This window comes from Brachyistius frenatus, unplaced genomic scaffold (assembly GCF_029030835.1).
Source record: "Brachyistius frenatus isolate BFR_SWC_R1_liver_20210118 unplaced genomic scaffold, ASM2903083v1 Contig_196, whole genome shotgun sequence".
Lineage (NCBI taxonomy): Eukaryota > Metazoa > Chordata > Actinopteri > Embiotocidae > Brachyistius > Brachyistius frenatus.
The window spans coordinates 273,331-297,809 of NW_027210795.1; the positions used below are offsets into that span (position 1 = coordinate 273,331).

Here is a 24,479-nt window from a genome sequence, read left to right on the forward strand (position 1 = left end):
GACCAACATTAGTGCCAGTAAATTGAGCTGGGCAATCTTGTAACTCTGTAAATCAGGTTTGATTTTTGTTCATTTAGATAATTATGGAACATTGTGTATACGGTTGTCTGGACACTCCCGAGGCCAACAGGGGAGTTAATAGCAACAAGGACTGCAGTACATAAAAAAAAAAACATAACTGGAAATACTAAACTGGGGAGTGAGAAGGAGAGCAGATGAACAACCCGTCAAAACAAACTATCTGAAAAACATTCACGCTGAGATTTCTGAGAGTTTAAACACAGTTCAGAAGAAGATATATATATATATATATATATATATATACACAAATAATACACACTGTTAAGTAAAATTCTCTTCTGTAGATTATATACATGTTGGGGGAACAATGAGGCTGGTAAATGTCACAAGTTTTGCAGAACGTTTTTCTTTCCTTTTACCAGTAAAGATGAAACAAATCACAGGAGATGAGTGAACTCAATCACACGCAACTCTTTACACCCTGTGCAATGTAGTATTACTTTTGGAGAATTAATTTTCGCCAGGTGGTGTGAAATGAATTCTCTCTCCGATTGGCTTACATGACACTGCTTTTGATTGTACTTGGTCAAATTGTCGCAGAGTGAAAGCTGCAAAAAAATGCTGCCGCGCTCTTCGAAGTCACAGTCGATCATGGAATCATGGGAAAACTGCTGGAGCTTGAAATTCCATTTCAAAGTCTTGTCAATCACACGATATGTGGTCACCATGGCAACAGAGGAAAAGTTTTGTTTTTGTTTTTTGTTTTACCCGTGTCCAATCTAAAAGCCTTGAGGAGTAACGCATTTTGAAGCAGAATGAGTAGGTGGATTAGATGGATTTCACGCAGGCGGTGACGTGTCTGTCTCATCTGTCTCTGCTTATGTGTAAAGCTCATTCATCATCGAGGAATTCAGGGCGTTAATCTCCGACAACACAAAAGGAGAAACAAATAAACACTCACTTGACCCCCGCGGAGAAGCTGACGACGGGGAAGAAGAGCCCGTCTGTGTTGAAATTTTCAAACATGCCTTGGACGGGCTGTCCGTTGATCCTGAACGAGATGCTCGGCGCTCCGAGGTCCAGACAGCAGCTCACCACATCCTCCGAGGTCAAGATGTGCTGGTTCATGGACGCAACCGCCCGTGGGATACGACCTGCTCAGCACACACACACACACACACACACACACACACACACACACACACACACACACACACACACACACACACACACACACACAGTTATGTGAAATATGACCCAGTGAGTGATGCTGGCACGGATATCTCTCTCTCACACACACACACACACACACACACACACACACACACACACACACACACACACACACACACACACACACACACACACACACACACACACACACACACACACACACACACACACACACACACACACACACACACACACAGCTACACACACTCTGGGCAAGGAGCTCATCCTAGCAGGGATGTCTAGACGCAACCTGGCTGTTGCCCAGGGTTACCAGTCATCTTTCATATGTTAGCTTATTATGATATCAGCGCCACACACACACACACACACAGAAAAACATTAATTTTCCTCCTCCTACCCACCTGACCAGAGGTGGAGTCCATCAAAACCGTACGAGTAGAGGTCATCCCCGACTCCGTTGCCCCCCCAGCCCTCTCCTCCTCCAGGGTAGGGGGCGTATCCTTTAGTGTTGGCCCAGCCCACTCTCAGGTGGGAGGGCTCGCTGGTCACGAAGTGGTCCACCTGGTCGATCATCAGCTCGTAGTACCACTTCTTATACTGAGCGGAGCCCTCGCTCACCCCCAGGAAGATGTTCGGTCTCATGCTGGCAAAGAAATGAGATGTGAAATTATTAAATGTACCTCAGAGCAAGTAAGATCCTCTCAGATATTCAGTTGTAATATCCATTATTTCACTTAAGACAAATGAAAAAAATGTATCTTAAGGACAAGATAATTCAATTTGCATCCATTGCATTTGTTTTGGGTCATTAGTAATAAATGATCACTTCCCTGGTGATAAGAAAAACAGAAGAAACATATAAAATGTCACTGAAATTCTTTTATTTTCTTCTTATTTTCTTGTTCTTTTAACAAATTACAAAAAGTTGAAGAAAAATAGGAGATCTGAGCACATCGCTTGAACTGTCGTGTCATGGCTCACATGTTCAATGTTCCTATTAGGCATTCAGTTATAGGTGTGCAGCGTGTTCAGCCAATTACATGCTTCACAGACTGTAATGTCACTGTAATCGCACACAATGAAAATGGTTGGAGCTCACGAGCGACTTAATCCAGCAGTTTGTAAATTCAGATTTATAGCCCGCTGTTACACTGAATATTTACACGGCAAAGATTTTCATATCGATACAATAAAACGGGGTTGAACCACAAAATCTATTTCCAGAAATGACTTGTTTTAACACAGTTACCGCAAGTAATAATTGTCACACGTGTGACTTTACACATCGAGCTCATTGCTACGCTGACATTGTGTTTATATTGTTAATTGCTTTTGATTGGGCAAGCCTTTACTCAGAGTGATGCTGGACGACGGCATGCAGCACAGACGACTCTCTCACCTCTGGACATCGTTGACCAGCTGGGTTTGCAGCAGCAGATCTCTCTTGGGCAGCAGGTGATCGCAGATGAGGTTCTGATTGGTTCGCACAGCCACACCGTTACACACACACAGAGAGCACAGCACGTCCAGAATCTAAAAGAGAAGGCGGACGCGCCCGGGAGGATAATAAGCAACACCTCGAGTGGAAGTTCACAACAACAGCTCTCAAGCATTTTCCCTATTAAACCCTGGATATTAATCAATACCTCTCCAGAAATGACTAATTATCTTCGTCCCTAATCACTGTCCAGGTTGCTGCTCTGGGGACAGCGTCTTTATGTGCAACTCCTGCATAATCACTTTGCGATGCTTATTGGGGGCAAAAACATGTTCAATAATATCCCTTTGATATAGCTTAACAAAGCCGTAGAATTAAATGAGCCGGGAAGCTCAGCCACGGGTGACAAGCCAGGGCACCTCCACTTTATCACTGACCTTTTTCCTCCTGCTTCCCCTGTAAAATGATACATTCATGCTGATTTATGAGCCAGGCCAGCTGACTGTCTGCCCCTGATCTCATTTCACTGTGAAACAGACTGATTCATGATAGGACACACTGCAGCCAAACCCCCAGGAACCTTCTGTCGAGGATGGAAGTTTGGATGCTGGTAGAAGTGAAGCACAATCAATTAGTCGCTAAGGAGGAGAAGAGGTGACGAAGGGGCCCAAAGGGAACAGTTATGGAAATAAATGTGCATCAAGTGAGTCTTTTCGGAGAGCCTAATGAGGAAAGAACTGGAGATGACTGGGTGCAAGATAAGCAAGCAGAACACAGTTGCATCGATTGCTGTTTGCTTTCTTGCTTGACCAAAAAGGTCCAGACAACATCTAAGGCCCAATCCAAACCCCCAAACACATAGGGTAGGGTGTCCCATTTTTTTCAGGGATGGAGGGGCAGTGGTCATGTAGCCCTCCAACTGGCCCTCCATACGGAGTGCTTTCAGATGCAGACTCCAAACGGAGTGGTCGAAAAATACTTTGCAAATTGAAGCAACATAACTCGGAAAATAATCCATAAAATAAAAATTGATTTTTTTTTTTTTTTTTTTTTTTTTTTTTTTTTGGTCAAGAGTATTTTTGTAATCTGAAAGTGCAGCTGTGGGCTAATAAAGCTATTTCTGGTTCAAACCGATTGAAAGAACATCTAACTTCACTATCTTCAACTAATTTGCCGTTTCCATCCACTGTTTTGTTTTCACCAAGACTTCAAACTTATGTTCACCTTTATTTACAACGTGGGCCCACGGCACAACGGTCTCCCTGAAAACACAGCCCAGACGTGTCATCTATCATGCAGCAGCATTAACACTTGACCGCAGCAGTGAGCACTGCTCACCTTGTGGTTGCGTCCATGCTTGTAGAGCAGCGATATGATGGACTTAATGTGTCCTCTCTGGATGATGTTGAGCGCCTCTGGGCTCTCAATTAGAATGCAGTGCAGAACTTCCAGGATGCCTGCAGAGCCGCAAAATTAATCAATTAGTCAACAGTCGCAGAAAGGGAAAGACACACCAGAGGACACTCGTCAAAGGGGCATTCGGTCCACGTGGACCAACAGAGAACACCGAGTGCTACCGGTTCATTCTTCACAATGCATTCAAGAAGCAGCGGCACATCCAGCAGGGTCATCTTGTCTCTGTTGAGGACTGCTGTCAAAGGAAGGTAATTTGTGATATCTCACAATAGCTATCTTACAATGAATCGCTTTCACTGGAGACTCAGTATGTGGGAATGCTAATGAGTGTACCTGAGGAAGACTCCAGTCTCTCCAGCTTGCTCACCAGCCAGTCCAAGTTGTTGGAGAACTGGGTGCAGTTGTTCCGGTTCCCTCGGATTAATGCCGCTGCAGGGCATGAAAAGAGTGCGCATGAGTCATATTTCATACGAATCAATACAGTGTTTTTGTTGGTTTGATGGATGACTTTTAGTGCTTGTCTTGCGTAACAGCAAAGCAATGTCACCCAAAGGTGGACACCTTAAATTCATGCCCAAAGCCAGTTAAAAGGAGGTCCTGCTTTGACACCCTAATACATATTAATTTTTGAAGACGCCTAAGAGAGAAGGAGGGACTGACACAAGGACAGAAAAGACAGAAACACAGACAAGCACGCCCACATATGTCCTATCAAAAAAAAAAAACAAAGAAAAGACAGGGTCATCCAATGCAGACAGGAAGAGAAAAAAGGAGGGAGGCATCCCAAATCCACTTAGCGCTGCGCTGGACCAGGTGTGTGGAGGAGGGAACGGGGGAACAAGGAGACGTGGCTGGAACACTAATACGAGCCAGGAGGTGAAATCAGTGTAAATAAGAGCGTGAAGGACATTATTGGAGGGCAGAGGGGCTTTTAGTGTGGCAAGATGAAAGATAAACTTCGCATATGGGCTATCCAGATTCTCCTTAAGAACATGGGCGAATATATCTAAACCACGACAGGAAGAGAATCGTGCCTGCTCACAATTTTCTGCTCAGAAACGCATCTTTTATGTGACAGCTGGTTGAAGGAGTGTTCAAGACAAACACTGTACTCATCAGATCGGAGACAGCACTATATGCAGACAGAGAGGGAGCGCAAAGAAAATACATATTTTTCCCTGCTAGGTCAGTTTAGTGAGATACGTCTGTATCTGACGAGAGCATATGGTAGCGGTACAAGAGGTTAAAGTGATTTCTGCTGATGACATTGGGCTATGGGAACAAAAAGAGCACAGCAAGAACAAGTAAACAAAACAGAAAACAGCCACAGACAGTGATGAAAATTGACACTCAACAGCTAAAAAGCAAACTGGGGACACTCAAAAGTGTGTGTGTGTGTGTGTGTGTGTGTGTGTGTGTGTGTGTGTGTGTGTGTGTGTGTGTGTGTGTGTGTGTGTGTGTGTGTGTGTGTGTGTGTGTGTGTGTGTGTGTGTGTGTGTGTGTGTGTGTGTGTGTGTGTGTGTGTGTGTGTGTGCGTATGGGTGCGTGTGGGTGTGTGCGTCAGCTGATCTTGTTGGACCGATGCCCTGGAAGCACATCACATAAACTGGAAAGCTCTTTGGTTGCAGCGTGGGCCACATCCTCCAACAATGGGTGCATCTGTGTGTGTGTGTGTGTGTGTGTGTGTGTGTGTGTGTGTGTGTGTGTGTGTGTGTGTGTGTGTGTGTGTGTGTGTGTGTGTGTGTGTGTGTGTGTGTGTGTGTGTGTGTGTGTGTGTGTGTGAGAGAGACCACTCTCTTACCCAGCAGCTCGTACAGCAGGTTGAGGATGTCCTTCCAGGCGGCTCCGGCCTCAGACCCGGCACACTCCCCGAAGTGGGCCGCGCTGTTGTAGACGTTCAGACGGTCGATGCAGTTGGACACCAGAGTCAGCATGCCCTAAAGGGAACGCACGGGAACCCAACACATTTCACCACAAACACCATTTCTCACCTTCTAATTAAAAAGGCATCTCAAATTAATGACAAGCACTCATTAGTATAAGAGCCTCACTTGGTGAAAAATATCCCCTGCTTTCAATTAGCGGATCATCCTGAACACAGCCCCGTGGCTCTCCTCTGTCCCATTTGGTGGTCGTGTCATGGTGATTTATACCACAGAGAAATATCTATAGTGATCGGATATGCTAAATTGAGGGCGTAAAAATGGAAATTGCTGGTGATTTATAATGCCAGGGAAAAAAAATCATGAGTCAGCCGTCTACAGGTGACAAATTGACCTTCTGAATGTAATATCTTGGGGGTGCGGCGGAGATGTGCTAATTTGGTCTATTGTAGAAAGATGGTAAATACCATGAAGCAATTGTTGAAATATGTGCAATTTGCAAATACTAAAAGCACAATACATGTACATACAATGTTGATCTATAAAGATTGCATTTAACTAATTCATGCCTATCTCTGGTCTCATGAGGTGGCACACATGTTGTTACAGACTGTGCGAGTTAAGGGGATGGCTGACATCACAGCACCCCTCAGTAAGCCAGCTGACATTTTGTAATTGATGAAAGCAATTTAGGCCCCACAGGCTTAGCAGAAACCTACAGAGCACTCATGCCAGCGTTGGGAAAACTTATAACGCCAAAACTGCTGACGCCTTCATATGCAGTGACTCCAAATACAAGACGGCAATGAAACACACTACAAAGAATCAATTGCTTTAGCCTTTTCACGTACTTCTTCAAGTTTGCCGCTGCTCTCGCCTCAGTCAAACGTGCAGTCACTTACAAAAATTGCCTCTCTACTCTTCGCTCTGGGTTTGTAATATATTGCTGCGCTGCCGAAAGGCTCGTGATATTATTTAATTGATATTTTAGTGCTGAGCCTGGTTCTGTCGGAGGTTTCTTCCTGTTAAGAGGGAGTTTTTCCTTCCCTCTGTTGGAGGTTTTTCCCTCCCAGCTTATGTGGGAGTTGTTGAATTGTTGGGTTTCTCTATAATATTGTAAAGTCTTGCTGTAAGGACTTTAATGTGTTAAGTGTCATGAAATAACCCATGTTGTGATTTGACGCTATATAAATAAAGTTGAATTGAATTGAATTGAATATTTCATGAGCTTCTAGTTTGCTAAGACTTCCGCGATGGTGAAACCTACTTCTTGTTTGAAAAGGTTCTGCCTGTTCTTGAGTGAGCGCAGCTTGATCTGCCTCTCCTCGTGCTCCAGCTCAGCATCAGGGAGCTGGAAATAGGTGATGAGGTCGTTGAGGGTTTGGAGCACCTCCTCGACAGGCAGCGCAACCAGTGCCCTATTTTTAACACCCAGACAGTCCAGGTCTCTGGGCAGGGAGACAGAAACGGAGAGGAAAAAAATAAATTTAAAAAATCAGACAGCACTTCCTACAGATGTTTGTGATCATGTGTTAGTTTAAAAAAAATGATCCTATTAAAACCAAAAACAAGGAGCCACTGATAAAGACACTCTAATTGGGAGGCTGCGCAGACTTGAGGAGAGGCAGCGATGACTAACACACTGTGAACCCCACAGGTTCATTCATGCTGAAATGCTGATTTCCGCTGGCCGGCTAAAAATAGCTCCTGTCGTATGCGTGGGAAGAGTGTGGGGGAGATGTATGTGTCACAGCCGCAGGGGAGGCTGACAGGCTCTCAAGTTACAGCCGTGAGTGCCTGCGAGCCTGACCCGGGGGACAGCGGGCCCTTTGATAACAAATAAAGGTCCTGGAAGCATCCACTTAACATGCTCCACAGCTGGCTTTTTTCATAGCTGGCTGTGCGTAACCGTGACGCTGCTGCAGTGTTTACTATTTGCAAACGCATGACTAGTCTACTGAGTGAGCTGTCTGGGGCTGTGGCACCCCACTCAGTCAAAACACACAGGCCCAGAGCTCAACTCTCCGCTGAGGTCCGTTCACAGTCTGGAAGGATGTTATGTCAGGACGGCGTGGACTGTGCGAGAGTCCGGAGGAGGGGGCCTTTGAGACGTCTGGTTTTTAGGCTTCAGCTATAATTTGGTCATGCGGCGGCACTGGGGACTCAGCTTCATCATCTTTATTAATCACGCTCTACCGTCATCAGTGTGGTGCTTTGATTACTTGTACCAGTGGCAGGACATTTTGTAGACTACCCTAATAAAGTGTCTCAAGACAAATGTGGACTGTAATTTGGTTTAATTGGGCAATTTGTGCAATCACGTCACCGTGTGCAGGAGTGAGTAATAGCACCATTTCTTTTTTTTATGTGGCATACCTGATGAATCGATTAAAGAGCAGCGTGGTGTTGCGGATGATCCGCGCAGCGCAGGACTCTTCGTGTTGACAGCGCTGGAGGGTCAAGCCGTCATCCATGTGACCTTCAGAGTGTAGGCATGCCTTGAGATGGAAAGAAAGGGGGGGGGAGACGTTGCCATGAGATGACGTAAAGGAAGGACCAAAAAAAAAAAAAAAAAAAAAAGGAAGAAGTCATTTAATGGAGAAAATGTCTCCAGAACTGAGTCACAATGTCTGGAACACAGGTGCTGACACTACAGGCTATCTGGCTCTGTTTAAACAGAGGGCACGCTGTTACGCACATTATCGCTCGCACATTTCTATCACTTCTGCCATAGTAGCCAAGAGACAAGGTTTATATTTAGTTGAGGCAGATATACGAACTAAGACAATCATCTTAACTCAATCAACTCATTACCCCCAAAATAATGAACTGCTCCAAAGAATCTCATTTATCTATTAATATTGTTTGTTTGTGTACGTGCTTTGCATGAGAAGACCGAGGGGTTTGTGCTTTGGTGTTTGTGGCCACTCACTCTTCTCTTGAGGGGACCCAGACGAGACGATTTGACATCAGGTGCCTGGTAGGAGAGCCAGAGACCTGTGGCCACGTGCATGATGAAGCAGAGCGAGTCCCCGTATTTAATCTCCGCCACCCCCATGCCCTCAATGTCCCGCTTGGGGCTCTGCTCCAGCTTCTCCTGCACAGGCGGAGGGAGGAGGAAATGAACATGTCAAAGCTGTCAGTGGGAAAAACGCACGAGCACGCAAGCACAATACAAACATGTGCAGACATGCCACATTGCAAATATGTTCTTAATCAAACCACGGACCAAATGACGACTGCATCTGCTGTTTATAGCGCCACCCAGCAGTGAGAGGATTGTATTTGTTCTGCTATGAGGATCACACACAACTGCAACCCATAATGGAGGCGAGAAGTCCAATGATTAATGACTTCACTTATATTCTATAATGCATGCTTTAAATCCACACTGGAGGGGTCACTAATTGACTCACAATCACTGGTCCCATCAAGACACTCCGTTACAAGGATTACAGCTGAGCAGTCGGCTTATTCAGAGTCTGCAAGTTCAGCTAAATTAACCTCGATGGTGACGTTTTCACTGGTCCAATAATTCTTTTAAATTTCATTGTCCTTGAAAAACATGGTGATTTTCCAGCCCGAGGACAGTGGGCGGTTCATTTGTTTCAGGTGAGCCTCCTTGTTGCCATTTATTGAGTGTGGCTGATCCCATGTGACGCAGGTCACCTTGAGGAACAGCGGGGAGTCAAGTGTCTTTATGTGTGTTCGTGCCCTTGCATCAGTGTGTGCGGTGTCCTTGCCTTGGAGGCTCTAAAGCAGAAGGCTGTGGCGACGGTGTCGGACCTCTCCCGGTCCTGCAGCACCAGCCCCCTGTCATCAGTCAGGGCCAGGTAGTGACCGGTGGTTAGGTGCCGTAGTCGGAGGGGCTGACCCCAGCGGATGTGGCTCCCGCTCCAGCTGTCAAGGTCACCCCCAACACATCAAAATCAAGCAAACATAGAAAATGAAGAAAAAAAAAAATGCTGTTCATAAGCCTTGAAATACCTGCTAATTAGTTTATGTAAACATTGCAAACAGCTGCTGGGCTAATTATCTAGCGTGGATGTGATTGGAACATTTAATTAGCACATTGTTTCTGTTTGGAAAAAAGGAACTTCATAATAAAACATGGTGAAATATATTGCACGATGTGACAAACATCATGTCTGACACAGATAGACAGGAAGTGGAATTGAACAGGAAAGACTGCATCTGTAAAATAGCAAGGGACGAAAATATTTGAAAGGGAGTGAAACAGAGGAAAAGAGGAAGGAGGGGAGACAACAGAGAGGCCAGAGTGCAGCATTCAATCAGAGATAGGGACAGGGAGGAACAAAGAAAATGGTGTGGAGGGAGGAAAAAAAGAAGAAGAGAGGTTAAAAAAAGAAATAGAAATGAGAAAAAGGTGAAATGGAAAAATATGAAAGAAGATGAAAAAGGTGTAAGAAATAAAAGAGGGAGCGGGAGGCAGGATTGCAGGGGAATGATAACAGATCACGTGAAACACGACCCACCTGATTCGGAGAGGCTCCAGCCTCCACAAGGACCTCGCCTTGGCACCGGCTTTACCCGTCTCATAGTTGACTATCCTGGGGATGCCAGAGAAGCATGAGTGGGTGGTCTGCCTGTGTATGCTTTAACCGTCTAGTCACCACTGACACTGTCAAGGTCATTCATCCTGGCTTACAAAAACACCACCTCTTTCCTCTCATTTGTCACACTGATATTCACCGACAAGATGTTCGGCTCAGACACATAAAACGCACGCACACACATATACTGTCGCACGGGCTGTATTTACTCCGCCGACCACAGCATCACATCCTTCAAACAGAGACGTGCGCCCTGATAACCCACAGCTACACTGTCTATCAGCGATATGGGTGACTGGGTCCCAAGATAAAAGAAATCGCTCATCACCCCCCCGTTGACAGCTTGGAGTGTGTTTGATATGCCCCAGAAAAATGGGAAACCTCTAAAAAAGCATGCTCCTTCTGTTGAATTTCAAGGACAACACTAGGAGAAAAGCCAAAGCCTGAAATTCATATCTAATCCCGCCCCCCATATTTGCCATGCTCAATTCTAAAAATAGACACCATGTGTGTACGTGTGTGTCCAAGAGGAAGACACACATCTCCTGGCACCTGATACAGAGTGTGTATGGGCCTTGCCTGCTGTTTTGACCCACTTCAAGCCCAGTGTGCCATTTAAAAAAAAAAAAAAAAATTTATTCAGCCTACCTTATCTGCATTGGCACCAAGCAACTATACCAAAGACAAAAATATCACGGCAGCCATTTTGGCTCCCTGGAGAGCCGAGTGTTACGCCGGTCAAAGACATATTCATGAAGCGTGGTGGAAACGGAGGCATCATCGTGAACTCACAGCTCAGGTAGCTCCCCGTGCTACATAACTGTGCTGACATAACTGTGCCCCCTTAATGATGCCGAGTAGTCCAGCTTGTAGCTGCTGTGTGTTGTTATGCACCTCTGCTGCTCTTCACTCTGGTCTGATCCTGGGATGGTCACCACCTCGTCATGTCCATGGAAGAACCGCATCACGTGACCACCCAACAAGTAGCCTGTTGGAGGAGGAGGAACATGAGATTTAAACATCATACGTTTGTTTTTACTCTTCAGCTCATCTGGGAAGATGGTCTCCACCTTCTTCTATGTTGCTCCCGGAGCAGATGGGATGGACGTTCCACAGAGTCTGCATGAAGGACGCATCCACTTGGATGTTGCCATTGGAGATGGATAAGTGCTGCGGGAGAGATCACATGCATCATTGAAATGACAGTACAGTGACTAAGCTGTGAAATACTGTCACGAGGCAAAGGTGGAGAATCTAAAATGGATCACGTGAGAAATCAGCAGCTTCACTACCTTCATGTCTTGTGAATATTAATGCTGTAGGATGACAGACTAAAGGGATTTAGCACCATGAACCTATGACACTAACTATATTATTAATCACTATATTATATATAAACAACTAAATGCAGGTTTTATGGACAGTTTGACACAGTTGATTCAACATGAAAAGTGATGATGACTTAACAGCTGGCAACTTCCAGTACTGTAGTGGTGATCCAGAAGAAAATTCCAGTATTATTATTGAGTGTTGACGGGACGATGAAACTGACTGACAGATGTCTCAAGTATTTGAGGATTTATACCGTTTATAATTTTTATTTATACCCCCACAGTGTGTGTGTGTGTGTGGGGGGGGGGGTAAAAGCTGTGAATGTGTGTGTGTGTGCACAAGTTTGTTTTCTAGTGTTTGTGGGTCCCAAAAACAAATTTTGCGACAGCTGTGTCGTGATCATCTTCCCTCCCCGAGGCTCTCTGCAGCCCTTAGGTGCTGGGTGTCCCCACATACCATAGTGTGGGTGACAGCTGGGACAGACTAGCAGATTGACATTGGTGACTGTGAGGCGATAGTGGTCATCTGTCCGTGTCCCCGCCGCTGTGGGGGGTAAACACAGCCTGGCTGCTGTCACCAACTTCATGGATCACAGGGAACATATTTCCCAAGGATAACAGGGCAGTGCTATGATGTTGTACTCTGGGGCGGGGGAGGGCGGGGGGTAGGTTGGTCTAATAGTGAAAGAGGCCTATTGCTGAAAAGGTCATTTCACAAGTGCATTTGGGACACAACCGTTATTAATGGGACGGGAATGTAACGAGAGCGATAGCCGAAAAGGCTCATTTGAAATGGCACTGGCAGCAGTCTAAGGAAATCATAATCCACTAGAGCAAGACATTTCCAGTGCAGATCAAATTTTGCTTAATATAATTGTAAGCAGTCTTGGAGTCATCCAGAAGGAAAAAGTTGTTACTTTTAACGTTAAACCCTCCTGACGGAGAGAGGTCACGGGGAGGGTGCAGCCAGAAGTAACAGGATTGGGATAATCTGAAATTTTGTCACATCAGGGTTAATGTTCTCCTTAGACCTTTACATTATACACACACACACACACACACACACACACACACACACACACACACACACACACACACACACACACACACACACACACACACACACACACACACACACACACACACACACACACACACACACACACGCCTGCATCAGCTTCAAGGATGAAATGGCAAGCAGTAAACGTACAAGGTATCGCTCTGAGGACACGCTGACGAGGATGAGGTCATCACCGATGCGCACTTTCTCTCCTTCAGATCTCTGTTTGGAGGCAGGATGGATCGTCCACCAGCACGCCTCACCTGGAACAGCAAACATACGCGTGCACGTCTTGCCTCCAGATCTTTCTTGCACAAGCCGATGAAGTAAACAGTTCTGAGAGCGCCACATTGCCGACTGCCCACATGTCATCTTTAATTGCTCATAATGTATCAAGGTCACAGCAGGCAGAAATGAGAACTCAGGCACATGTGGATTCACCATAGCAACAATCTTTTCAAGTCACATTGAGGTGACTGCTGATCACCTCCTGCACCGCGTGGTAGGAAATGATTAATAATAGCAAAAAAGAAGAGGGTCCGGGTATCAGGATATCACAACAAGACTATCAAACATGCAGCTAAGATGTAATCAATGCTGACAATTAAAGCTCTCTGTATGTCCACAACGCTCCGCGGGGAATATTAACTGAGACGAAAAGATAAAGCGAGAGGGCTCGCTCGTAGCGGAGAGGGAGAGAAAGGACCAGACAGAACAAAAGACAGAGAGCGACAACGAAAGAGGGAAAAGAGACGGATAAAAGGGAACTGTAGCAGAGCTTTTCTTTTACCTGTTGAATCCTCCTGCAGGCCGACATCAAAGGACAGTTTATCTGTCTGTGACCTTGATGTCTTCAAACAGGCCAGGTACTGTGGTCAGCACACACAACAAAACACAAGAGCCAGAGCTGTTACACACACACACACACACACACACTCTGCAGGTGGCCTTACTCCCATGCTGCTCTTCATGTGTCATATACTTAAACTGCTAATGACGTTTAAATCCCACTACTGTGATAATCCAGCCTGAATTTTTTTTTTTTTTTGATGATGACTGTGTGCGATCTCTCACCATAGAGCTGAAGGAATGCCGCAGGAGGATGGCGTGTCCATACAGTAGGGTCTTGTGTCCGCCGCTGTGCGCTGCCTATGGAGATAATTCACACACACACACACAGTACATAGTTACATGTCAGCGCGAGCTCGTGACAGAGCATCCCCGGGGGGTCTCCCTCCAACTGCTTCAATCTACGCCCGACCTCTGACACTGACAATGTTGACCTCGGCGAGGACCTCCCCGCCGACGATGATGACCTCGAGCTGGGGTCACATATCTCCTGGGGCGGGTTTGCCACCCTATCTCGCCAATGAAGACATGCAATCTGACTTTCCAGAGGAGAGGGTGTTTCTGGCTCCTGTATCCGTGAGCGAACAGGATACGGGGTCATCTTTACCAGCACTCCGACTACAGGAATGTGGGAACGATGCACAACTACTGTCAATGTCAGTATTAGCAGGTAATAACTCTTTTTTGGGGGGGTGGAGGGGGTTGAGATTGAAGAGGAGGACAAATGGTGTCTCTACAGTGATAGATAGATAGATAGATAGATAGATAGATAGATAGATAGATAGATAGATAGATAGATAGATAGATAGATAGATAGATAGATAGATAGATAGATAGATAGATAGATAGATAGATAGATAGATAGATAGATAGATAGATAGATAGATAGATAGATAGATAGATAGATAGATAGATAGATAGATAGATAGATATACTTTATTGTATATCAAATTTTGCTTAATAGGAGAGATGCACTGGGACTTCTTGTTGTTTGTCTTCAGCAAGCAACTCTCATGTTACTCACCTTCCTTATGAGCCTCTAGGAAGCATTAAGGTAAGAAAGAGTGTCATTATTCAGAGAGAACTTATGTTCTCCTGAGCTGTTCTGCCTCATTACAATCGTTGGTACAAATTATTAAAGTCCTGGAGATGGAGGGAAACAAGTTGACTTTTGGCATTTTGCAGAGCAATGCCATAGGCATGACATCGAGAAATCACTTCTGAAACAATGCCAAACAGCCATGTTTAACCATCAAAATTTTTAATTACACTGAAACTACAAGCACAGCAGGACACTAACGTTATGTATCTATCAAAGCGCATGTCCATCATGTAGATTAGTACAAAATTATAGTCATATAACATCTGAGAGATACATGAATCACAGCAGTGGTTCATGAAAACATCCTCCCATGCAGCATCTCACTTTTCTTCTGTTTCATTGTGGGTCTCTCTCTCTCTCTCTCTCTCTCTCTCTCTCTCTCTCTCTCTCTTTCCCCCTCTCTTCCCCCCCCCCTCCCCTCTCTCTCACTCTCTCTCTCTCTCTCTCTTCGATTGGCTACTGGGACAATAGCCGGCCTGTGATTTGATGCAGTTGTGTTGAGCAGACTGCAGCACTGGCTTCCAGGCTTCTTCTGTGCTGCTGGCTATACTGCTATATGCTGGCTGAAGTACTGAGCTTAATGCGGCGAGGCACACCGAGCTGCAATCACCACAACCAATAAACCCCAAGCCCCACACTCGCTTCCTTATCCCAACACTGGGGCACAGCATTATTGATAAAAAAAAAAAAAAAAGAATCTTCTAAATGTGGCGACACATCGCAGCAGAAAATTCGATACACCCTGAGCAAGTGAAATGAGCGAAGCTGTATTACCCTTCGGATCAATGAACCATAAAAGGAGAAGACGTTTGGATCAAAGAGCTAGAAGAGAAGGAACGGGCTGCATCCTGTATCTCACATCCAACTGACCACGAGTGACATCCTCATATCAGTGTGTGTGTGTGTGTGTGTGTGTGTGTGTGTGTGTGTGTGTGTGTGTGTGTGTGTGTGTGTGTGTGTGTGTGTGTGTGTGTGTGTGTGTGTGTGTGTGTGTGTGTGACCACTGATCCTATCATTTGCCCTTTTTGACCACCGACCTCTAAAACGGGTCCGCTCACATCAGATGAGCTAAGAGAAGTGGACGCCGAACCAGATGGGCGTCGCCATTTACACTTGTTGTCGTGTGTGTCGTCTCTGCAGGTCCTTCACGGTTTCCTCCGTGTCTCGGCGCCTTCCGGCTAAAAAAAAAAAAACGCCTGAAGCTGCTCATTTGCTCCAGCCGCTGTCTATTGATAAGCCCATCTGTTCAAAGACTTATTGATCTCAGAGCCTCAGCTGAGACATATTCAACCTCCATTTCCCCTTTAATGGTGCTTCCTCCGGTGACATTTCAGCGCAGGCGAAGAATGATGAATTGGTGGACAATATCGAAAACAGATATACGTGAGTGGAGAGAATGCACTGAAATTACAAATGGACAATCCAACAGTGACTGCCGTGTTTGCTACAAAAGGCACACAAGGTGTTAAAGGTTAAGGAATAAAAGCTTGCTAATAAATCAACTATAGAAAGTATGAAATCGACAATCAAGTCCAACTAAAATCACATTTAGTCCTGCCGCTTTTGCAGTCACGGATAAGGTCGATGTGGTTTTTAAAAGGTACCGTTTATAGATTAGGAAGAAAAAAAGGGTCTATCAGAAAAACTTCGCCTCTCTGCCAGCTGAAGCCGTGTTTGACTGACGGGCGGAGCTAACATGGGCAGGCCTGTTCCGTTAGCAGCAAATAAACTGACCTAAGTGAAATTTGCAGGTAAATTTGTATTCTGTTTAAAGAGATGCAGACGACCTGATGAATGGCTAGTGCTAACTCCTCGGCGGATGTCTGTGATGGTTTATTCAGCCGGTGCGGGTCAAGACACGTGATCAGGTTGGTAAATTAGACAAGAAGGAGACTTTAGCAGGAAAGCCAATTTGGGTTGTTGTTAAAAATCGGCAGCTCAAGGCTGTAGTCTGGCTGTTAGTCAGTGCGACTGTCTGCCTCTGATACGAGGGTGTTGTTTGTGTTTTATGTAAATATGGCTCAAAATGAAGAGATTAGATTTGCAAATTGGCGACATGTGTTCTATCTACATAGACGGAGAAGCAACAGTATTCCAAATTGATGCAAAGACAAGAGGCGACGTCATGAAGCCAAAAAATATAAAATGTAAATTGGTGTCCGATTCATTTCTGTGCTGTAGCACAAAAAAAACAAAAAAAACATGCGAGTGTTATTTCAAGGCCTTAAGAAGGTGCTGGTGCAAGAGAGATAAGACTGGACGAGCAGTTAAAGATTTTCATTTGAGCTTTAATCTAGCATTAAATATTTTGAGCCCCCTTTTTCTCTGCTGTGCCTCGTAATTTTCCTGCCAGCTCGCACTGAGGCTCCCGACTAAATCACTCGTGGTCATTTTCTGTCTGATTGCAGAAATCTTCGAGTCACCTCAGATGTTTGCATCATCTCATAGCATCTCATAGCACAGAGCCACAGTGATCAGAAGAAGATACTGTGACAAATGAGAGCTTATCCGATGCGGACGGTTGCACAAATCAAATGATACTGCAATGAACATCCATCCGAGTCCCCTGAGGACAAGACAAATGTTAATCTGACGCTAATCCAGCCTTGGAAGTCGCTCTAGTTCTCCAGCAGCAGAAAAGTGAGCTGTGTGAGAAGTGATGTTTAAAGCGGACCGCTTTGGGAAGTCTATATAAAACCATTTTTGTCTCTTATGTCTCGGTAGGAGCTCAGAATCTCCTATCGCACAAAAACAATCCATACAACCAGCCGTGAATTCAAAGCATGTGTTTAGGTGTGCGATAAACAGTGATGTCTAATGAATGTGGTGACGGGTTGTGGGGGACAAACCATAGGAGACCAATGACAGGAGGATAGAAAAACAAATGATGTATTCGAACTTATCTACTGCGTCGTGCATGAGGGATGAAGGGATGAAGGGATGAAGGGATGAAAGGATGAAGGGATGAAGGGGAATGGTATGAGCGGTGAACATACCCATCGATCCGGGCCACGACTCTATCATGCGGAAGATGGAGATTATAAACAAAAAACAGAAGATAAAGATGGGAGAATTACACATCGGTAACAACAATGCAAAAGAGAAAGAAACACACTTGTAAGAGGACAACTGAAACAACATCAGGAGCTAAAATCCAGCGATGAACGAGCGCCGATTACAAACAAAAAACAAATTCAGCCACATGGTACCGAGTAAATGTGCAGATTCCCTTCACTGAACACTCCTCTTTCAATCCAAATCTGCTGCCAGTTGCTCTCTTTGCCTGTATTTGGATGCTTATTTTTTTACAAAAGAAAATATCTCACTAAAGTGGCTAAATGATGCCATTTGTTCTTCAAGCCCTGGTGTTAATCAAATGGGCAAACAGCGCTTGAGGAAATGCGGCGGTAATGCCGGGGCATCCCCTCCATCCTCATCAATATTCATGGCGGCCTCGACCTCTCTGCAGTCAGGGTCCCCGGGCCGCTGTAATGACTCTATTTTTTCCATTTAATCTCTTCGAGTGACTGAAAAAGTTTAAAGAACATTTAATTTAAGATGACTGCATTCATTCCAACATACAGAGCAGGACGTACATCACATGATGGCTTACGAACAGTTGAAGTGTGGATTGTCTGGGGTGTGTGTGTGTGTGTGTGTGTGTGTGTGTGTGTGTGTGTGTGTGTGTGTGTGTGTGTGTGTGTGTGTGTGTGTGTGTGTGTGTGTGTGTGTGTGTGTGTGTGCGTGTGCGTGTGCGTGTGTATTAGCATTTGTATTTTCCGTCACTCACCCCTTCGCTGTTCTGTCCGCTCTTAGCCAGCATCTCCTGCAGGGCCCGCACAGACAGAGACTGTTCCAGTACAAAGGTACAGATGCAGAGGTCTGGAGGAACATACTGCAACAACAGAAAAAGAGGCTGTCGGGTTAAAAATGAACACGGCAAGAGGTTCTCAAGGTTTTTAAGACTAACTTTATTTACAATTCCCAGTTTTCCCCTGCAATCTCTTTTTATATTGTGTAGAACTCAACTCAAGTAAGTAAATATATTTCCTGACCTGTTCTGACCAGAACGTGTGAAAGCAAACAGTCGAGTCCGTCATTATAAAAGCAGCAACCTCAGAAAGCAACCCTGCTGCAACATCCTACTTAAATGGGCCCAGCACATCATGAAAACATTACCACAGCCACTTGTCCTCCTGCCCATCAAAACTAATTCTGATTTAGTGCTTTAAGAACTTTTTGCAGTTTAAGCAAAACATCTGCATAGAGCCAGAAAAAATAAATCTGTTCCCTGAATCTACAGGGATATTTTGATTAGGTGCCCACTCATAAAATCTATGCTGACTGCAGCATTTCTACCTCACTTGAAACAGAGTTTGTCTTAATTGAGTGGGCGATATCCATTGAATGGTTAATTTAAAAACAGATTAAGTGCTCTCAGGTCAGTCTGCTCTCAGATAAGTCAGATCTTGGACAGAGAGCTATTGGGAAAAAATGATGCCAAATTGCATCCCAAAGCAGGACAGTACTGGAGGGGTCAGGCGTTTCACTGACAGAATGAGGAAAGCAGCGATGGAGATATTGTGGGGGAATATGGCCACAAGATAAATGACTCCAACATGAGCACGCTCCCTGGCGTCCTTACCGAGTATCTCACCTCCTCCCAAAGTGGTTCACACAGGTAAACCTAACCTCATTTAAAAACTTCCCACAACCCAGTTTCGCTACTGGCTTAAATAAGGCAGGAAGGGGGGAAATGCTTCAAACACTTGACAACTTAACAGAAAGGTTTAGCACCTTGTTAATACATATAGTTGAGAATTTAGTGGCTAAAGCGTCACGACACTTCAGTCGGTGGTGGAGACCAAAAGCAGAACCAAAACTAAAACAAGAAATATCACAACACAAACGAAAGCTAATATAGTAGTGTTAGTGTGTTTGCCATAGTAATTTTAAGGTTGAGAATATCTCATCTGTCTCGTTTGGTATAAGTGGATACAGTTATGTATGTTTTAATATAAAACGACAGCCAGGGAAGTTAGCTTCAGTTAGCATAAAGACTGAAAGCATTAGACATCTTCACAGGGACACGGAGAAACAGTCTCACACAAAATCCCTCATAAAACCAAAACTTGTAATTTTTTTAATTTTTTTTTAACAGATAACACATGAAAAGGATATTAAACAGTGAGATGTGAATTTTACTGACCACATCTCCCCTTAAATCTAGGCAAGAATAAACTTATTTCCCAAACTATCAAACCGTTTTCACAGTAAATTTGCCTCCACATAAATCTCCCTCAGTCTGGATGCAGTATAACCGTGTTCGGCCGATGCTTCTCGCCCATCTAGCGTTCGCTCTGAAGAAATCATAATAAGGGCTCTGATGAAAAGCAATCGAGCCCTACGCTCGTCTCTCTGAGTGGCTAACAGCTGACCTCTGCCCTCTCCAGGCTGGATGACGAGCAACAATAGATCACATCTATATTTCTGTCTCTGGAGAGAGGGCCAGAAAGGGTTAAAGCTGATCGCTCCGAGGAGGTGACTTCATACTCTGCAATTAGTTTTCAGCGTAATTGGATGAGGTGCTAAAACTGTTAATTGGAGAAGAAAAGGACCTTAAATAAATAAGTTACAAACATCAATCGGCCACTGCTCGTTTCTCCATTCACAACGACGGCACGGCATCAATGCCATAATGGTATGTGGGCATTCCTCCAGTGGTCACAATATTGAGTCTCTGGCAGGCGAGAGCTGCTGGTTGTATATCACAATCAACCGGCTTCTCACAGGCTGATTGATGTTGCCATTTAAACTGCGCACACTTTAAATCAACCCTCATCCTGTCGTCGTGGCGCATCACTAGACTAGTTCGCCAAAGAACAGAGGCTTCCTGTTCAGTCGGCCACTTCTAAATTGGAATTTTTTCACGACTCTGTTGTTGATCCCGATCTATTTCATAGAAATGGCGCGCAATGGAGACAAAGTGCCTGATAGGGAGAACATCCATCACTCCTGTCAGGTATAATTACCATCCAATACAGAGTGAAAACCTCCCCCTCCTCCCCCCTTCAACATACATACACTGATGGTGACAACGAAGGGGAGAATATAATAAACGCCAGCAGAACATGGATCTTTGCTCACACAACAAACCTTGATCCACATTGTTTGCCTGAAAAGAGTCTTTTTGTCTCAGATATGCCCGCTGTCTTGGTTTGTCTGAAATGAATCTCAGACGATACTAATTCGATCGTGATTAGAAGACAATCGATGTGGCAGAAGCCCACAAGACCGTCTGTCAACAGCTGCTCTGCTACAGGAAAGCATTATTGCCAGATTAGCAGCAGAGCAGCAGCATCCAGTGGGGCGTGAGAGCGCTGCGATTGATACGAGTCTCTCTCACACCCAATCATAATTCAGACATTTCTGTCTAATAAGTGGATCACTTGAATAGAAAACATTGAGAGCGTGCCCCGTAATGTGTGCATTTTGTGTGGCAACACACTGATTACAAAGGAAAGCAATTAAATCTAAGTCATTAAAACTTTGCACTTAGTCACACAAACCAGCAAATGAATCTGTAGCTGCAAATGTGCTGCTCAGCTGCAGTAAAACTGGAGGCAATTACAGCCAACAACAGATCTGCTCATGAAATAATCCATCAAACAGATCCAGGGGTGTCATTTGAGGGAATTATCATCTGACGCTGGCCCACAGATGTGACGAAGTCACCGAACCTTTCAAAGAAACGCGGCGGATGTTGTTCCCGCCTCTCTGTGCGTCTCCGCTCGGCTTCTCTGATTGTTTGTTGGAACTCAACAACAATGAACCAAATGGATGTTTGGTTTCCCCGGAGCTCCTGTCTGGATGAATGCCTCCTTTCATTCGGTTCACTTATCTTCAAACTGCTTCGTGTGACATTTCTTGATTATTGTTGGTATCTGAATGTGCACGTGTGTGAACACGCTGTAAAGCCGATCATACAACTGCGTCAAAGGAGGCGGATGATCAAGACTTCTGATCAAGGAGCAGAGCAGGGGAAAAAAAAACATGCATTTCTGTGTTCCACGTAAATATCACATGTGGAAGGATCGTCAGAGGTAGTGGAGTCCGTGTGCTTACCTTCGCCTCGGATGTGGGCTCCAGGTAACACAGCCGGTTGCCCAGCCCCTCAGCAGCCAGGCAGAACTTGCGATTCTCCTTCTGGATGCAGGCCACGCACTGAAGCACCACTTCATCATCCTGTCAAGACAAAACAGACTTCAGTCTGTGCATGCAGGTACAGACACTGGGGGAGTAAGAGTGTGTGTGTGTGTGTGTGTGTGTGTGTGTGTGTGTGTGTGTGTGTGTGTGTGTGTGTGTGTGTGTGTGTGTGTGTGTGTGTGTGTGTGTGTGTGTGTGTGTGTGTGTGTGTGTGTGTGTGTGTGTGTGTGTGTGTGGTGTCCTGAGAGAAACCCAATTCACCCACACACGTGCCCAACCTATAGTCCATTGATCAAAGAGGACTCTTGTACCACTGTGGCCTGAAAAGCGTTCCTTCTCTGGTCATCGCCCCCCACAGAGGGAGAACACCAGCAGGAAAACAGACACCTCTCAAAAACACAATCATTACCACGAGAAGTGCTTTTTCAAAATAACAGAAAAAAATGTGTTGCTGCATAATTTATACTTTTTAAAATCTAAAACCTTTTGTTGTAGCTGCACTGATAATCATCTTTTAACCTTTTAACCAAGCGGTGCAGTTAGAATTAGTTTCACTATGAACACACTTATAAACACTATTGCTTATATGTATTTTGTTACCTGCGTGGCTTAATAGTGGATTTTATTTGCAATGTTAATAACTTGTGCGCTGCCTTGAAAATGAATATTTTCTCATTTATGCCAACTTCTCTGTAATTTTATCATCACAGGGTTCACTTGTAAATCAGCCAGTTGCCCAATACCAGCATGTTTACAGATATGTTGATTATTGTGTGTTTTCCTTATTAATAAAAAAGATGAATTAAAGGCGTCCTCGAGCACGACACTGAATCTAAAAGGACTGAATCATTAAACCTTCCATATGAAGATAGAAAACCATAGTGCACTCCAATATAAAACTGAACACTCAACATATTTCCCATCCCATGCAACTTATCCCGTTTTCTCTGCCTCAGCTCGGCTAATTGAGGGTGTTTTCTTCACTAAATGTGATGATCCAACAGAGACTATGCACAGCCGATCCCTTTAAGTCGACCTGCTTTCGGCTGTTTACACTGTTTAAATAGAAATGAGGTTGAGGCAATTGGCTGAAGCGTTTCGTGCTTTAAGAGGAAATAAAGGTCTCAGTAAATGAATTCAATTATGTACTGCATGTGAAGCAAGGCGCCGCGTGGCTTTAATGCTGCATTAGTAATTAGTTGTGAGATTGTTTCTGTGCATGTATCTCTCAAATCTAAATACAACGCTGAGACATATTTTTTTCGAATAATTGTGTTTGTTTTATGCCGATATCTGAATGAGACACTTTTTAAAAAACAATATTACGACATGAAACAGCCGCTGGTATCTTGATACAGAAGGGAGTTGAGAATAAGGAATCATTGATTAAGGTCAGTGATTAACGGCACGTTATCCACAGCGCTGTGTTTATGTTGAAGAAAGTCATGAACAGACTGTATTAATATAGAAGACTTAAATCTTCAGCTCAGATGAAGAGCCTGATTTCTGCCTCCGTGTTCGTCAGTTACAAACGTTAGCGAAGGTGTTGATGGTGTGTGGAGGTGTATGTGGTGGGGTGGGGGGGTTGGTGGGGGGGTTGCCAGCTGCATTATTTGATGTGAGGGGGATTGTGCTGAGAGCCAAGTGCAGCAGTAGTAGTAGTAACAGTAAAGCACTCCATTACAGTGCAGCACAAAGCCCAGCAGAGAGAGAGAGGAATAAAGAACACCAGCATCTGATCCTTTTTAATTTTTTTATTTTTTTTAAGTTAGTGCGTGTCAAAGCGCTGCATGAAAATCAATGTGACGAGGCTCGGGGCTCACACGCCGCACACGTGGCACATTTATTTTTGTGTTGATGCTCACGTGCGCCTCAGATGTGGTTCAAGGAGAGATTGTAATTCTGAGCACATCGTGAGTCCGTCTGTGAAGACGGTTAAAAAAAAACAGAAAGAGCCACCAGTGTGCGCTTGTTTATCTGTTTGTCAGCTGGATTATGAAAAACTACTGGCCTGATTTTCATTAAAATTGGTGGAAGGCATCAAATTCTGGAGCAGGTCTGAATCCTGTGGTGGATTCAGGATTTTCTTTTCACCGTCATTGACATTGTGAGATTGGGCATTTGGCAGAAATATGTTATTTATAATCTTTTTTTTACAATCTTTAACTATAGCGTATTCTATAGAATAGGAGGGAAAAATAGGTTCTTTAATGTTTGTTATTTTTAATTATTAATTCAACACGTAGACCTGCTGTATGCACAATAACAACACATCTGGTCACTTCCAGGTTTTTTTTTCCAGGTAGCTTCCATGTAGTTTGTTTTGACGGTGAGATGAGAGGGAGCAGAGCCTTGCTGATTGTAAATGAGGTGTTCATTTTGTTAATAAAAGGTTATTTTATTCC

General features: G+C 44.5%; 1 protein-coding gene across 1 annotated transcript in view; it reads right to left on the bottom strand.

Annotated features, from left to right (window-relative positions):
- Window positions 1-24,479, bottom strand: part of LOC138632848 (ryanodine receptor 3-like) — a 92,729-nt gene that overhangs the window by 52,825 nt on the left and 15,425 nt on the right. Inside the window, exons 2-20 of the mRNA XM_069718698.1 lie at window positions 21,994-22,113; window positions 18,659-18,763; window positions 14,791-14,805; window positions 13,992-14,066; window positions 13,708-13,786; window positions 13,068-13,180; window positions 11,597-11,696; window positions 11,421-11,514; window positions 10,449-10,523; window positions 9,696-9,852; window positions 8,885-9,049; window positions 8,329-8,450; window positions 7,220-7,400; window positions 5,871-6,006; window positions 4,403-4,498; window positions 3,992-4,110; window positions 2,615-2,748; window positions 1,617-1,858; window positions 983-1,175 (exon numbers count right to left, since the gene is read on the bottom strand). Of these exons, the coding sequence (XP_069574799.1) occupies window positions 983-1,175; window positions 1,617-1,858; window positions 2,615-2,748; window positions 3,992-4,110; window positions 4,403-4,498; window positions 5,871-6,006; window positions 7,220-7,400; window positions 8,329-8,450; window positions 8,885-9,049; window positions 9,696-9,852; window positions 10,449-10,523; window positions 11,421-11,514; window positions 11,597-11,696; window positions 13,068-13,180; window positions 13,708-13,786; window positions 13,992-14,066; window positions 14,791-14,805; window positions 18,659-18,763; window positions 21,994-22,113 (2,321 nt within the window). The remainder of the gene's footprint in view (window positions 1-982; window positions 1,176-1,616; window positions 1,859-2,614; window positions 2,749-3,991; window positions 4,111-4,402; window positions 4,499-5,870; window positions 6,007-7,219; window positions 7,401-8,328; window positions 8,451-8,884; window positions 9,050-9,695; window positions 9,853-10,448; window positions 10,524-11,420; window positions 11,515-11,596; window positions 11,697-13,067; window positions 13,181-13,707; window positions 13,787-13,991; window positions 14,067-14,790; window positions 14,806-18,658; window positions 18,764-21,993; window positions 22,114-24,479) is intronic.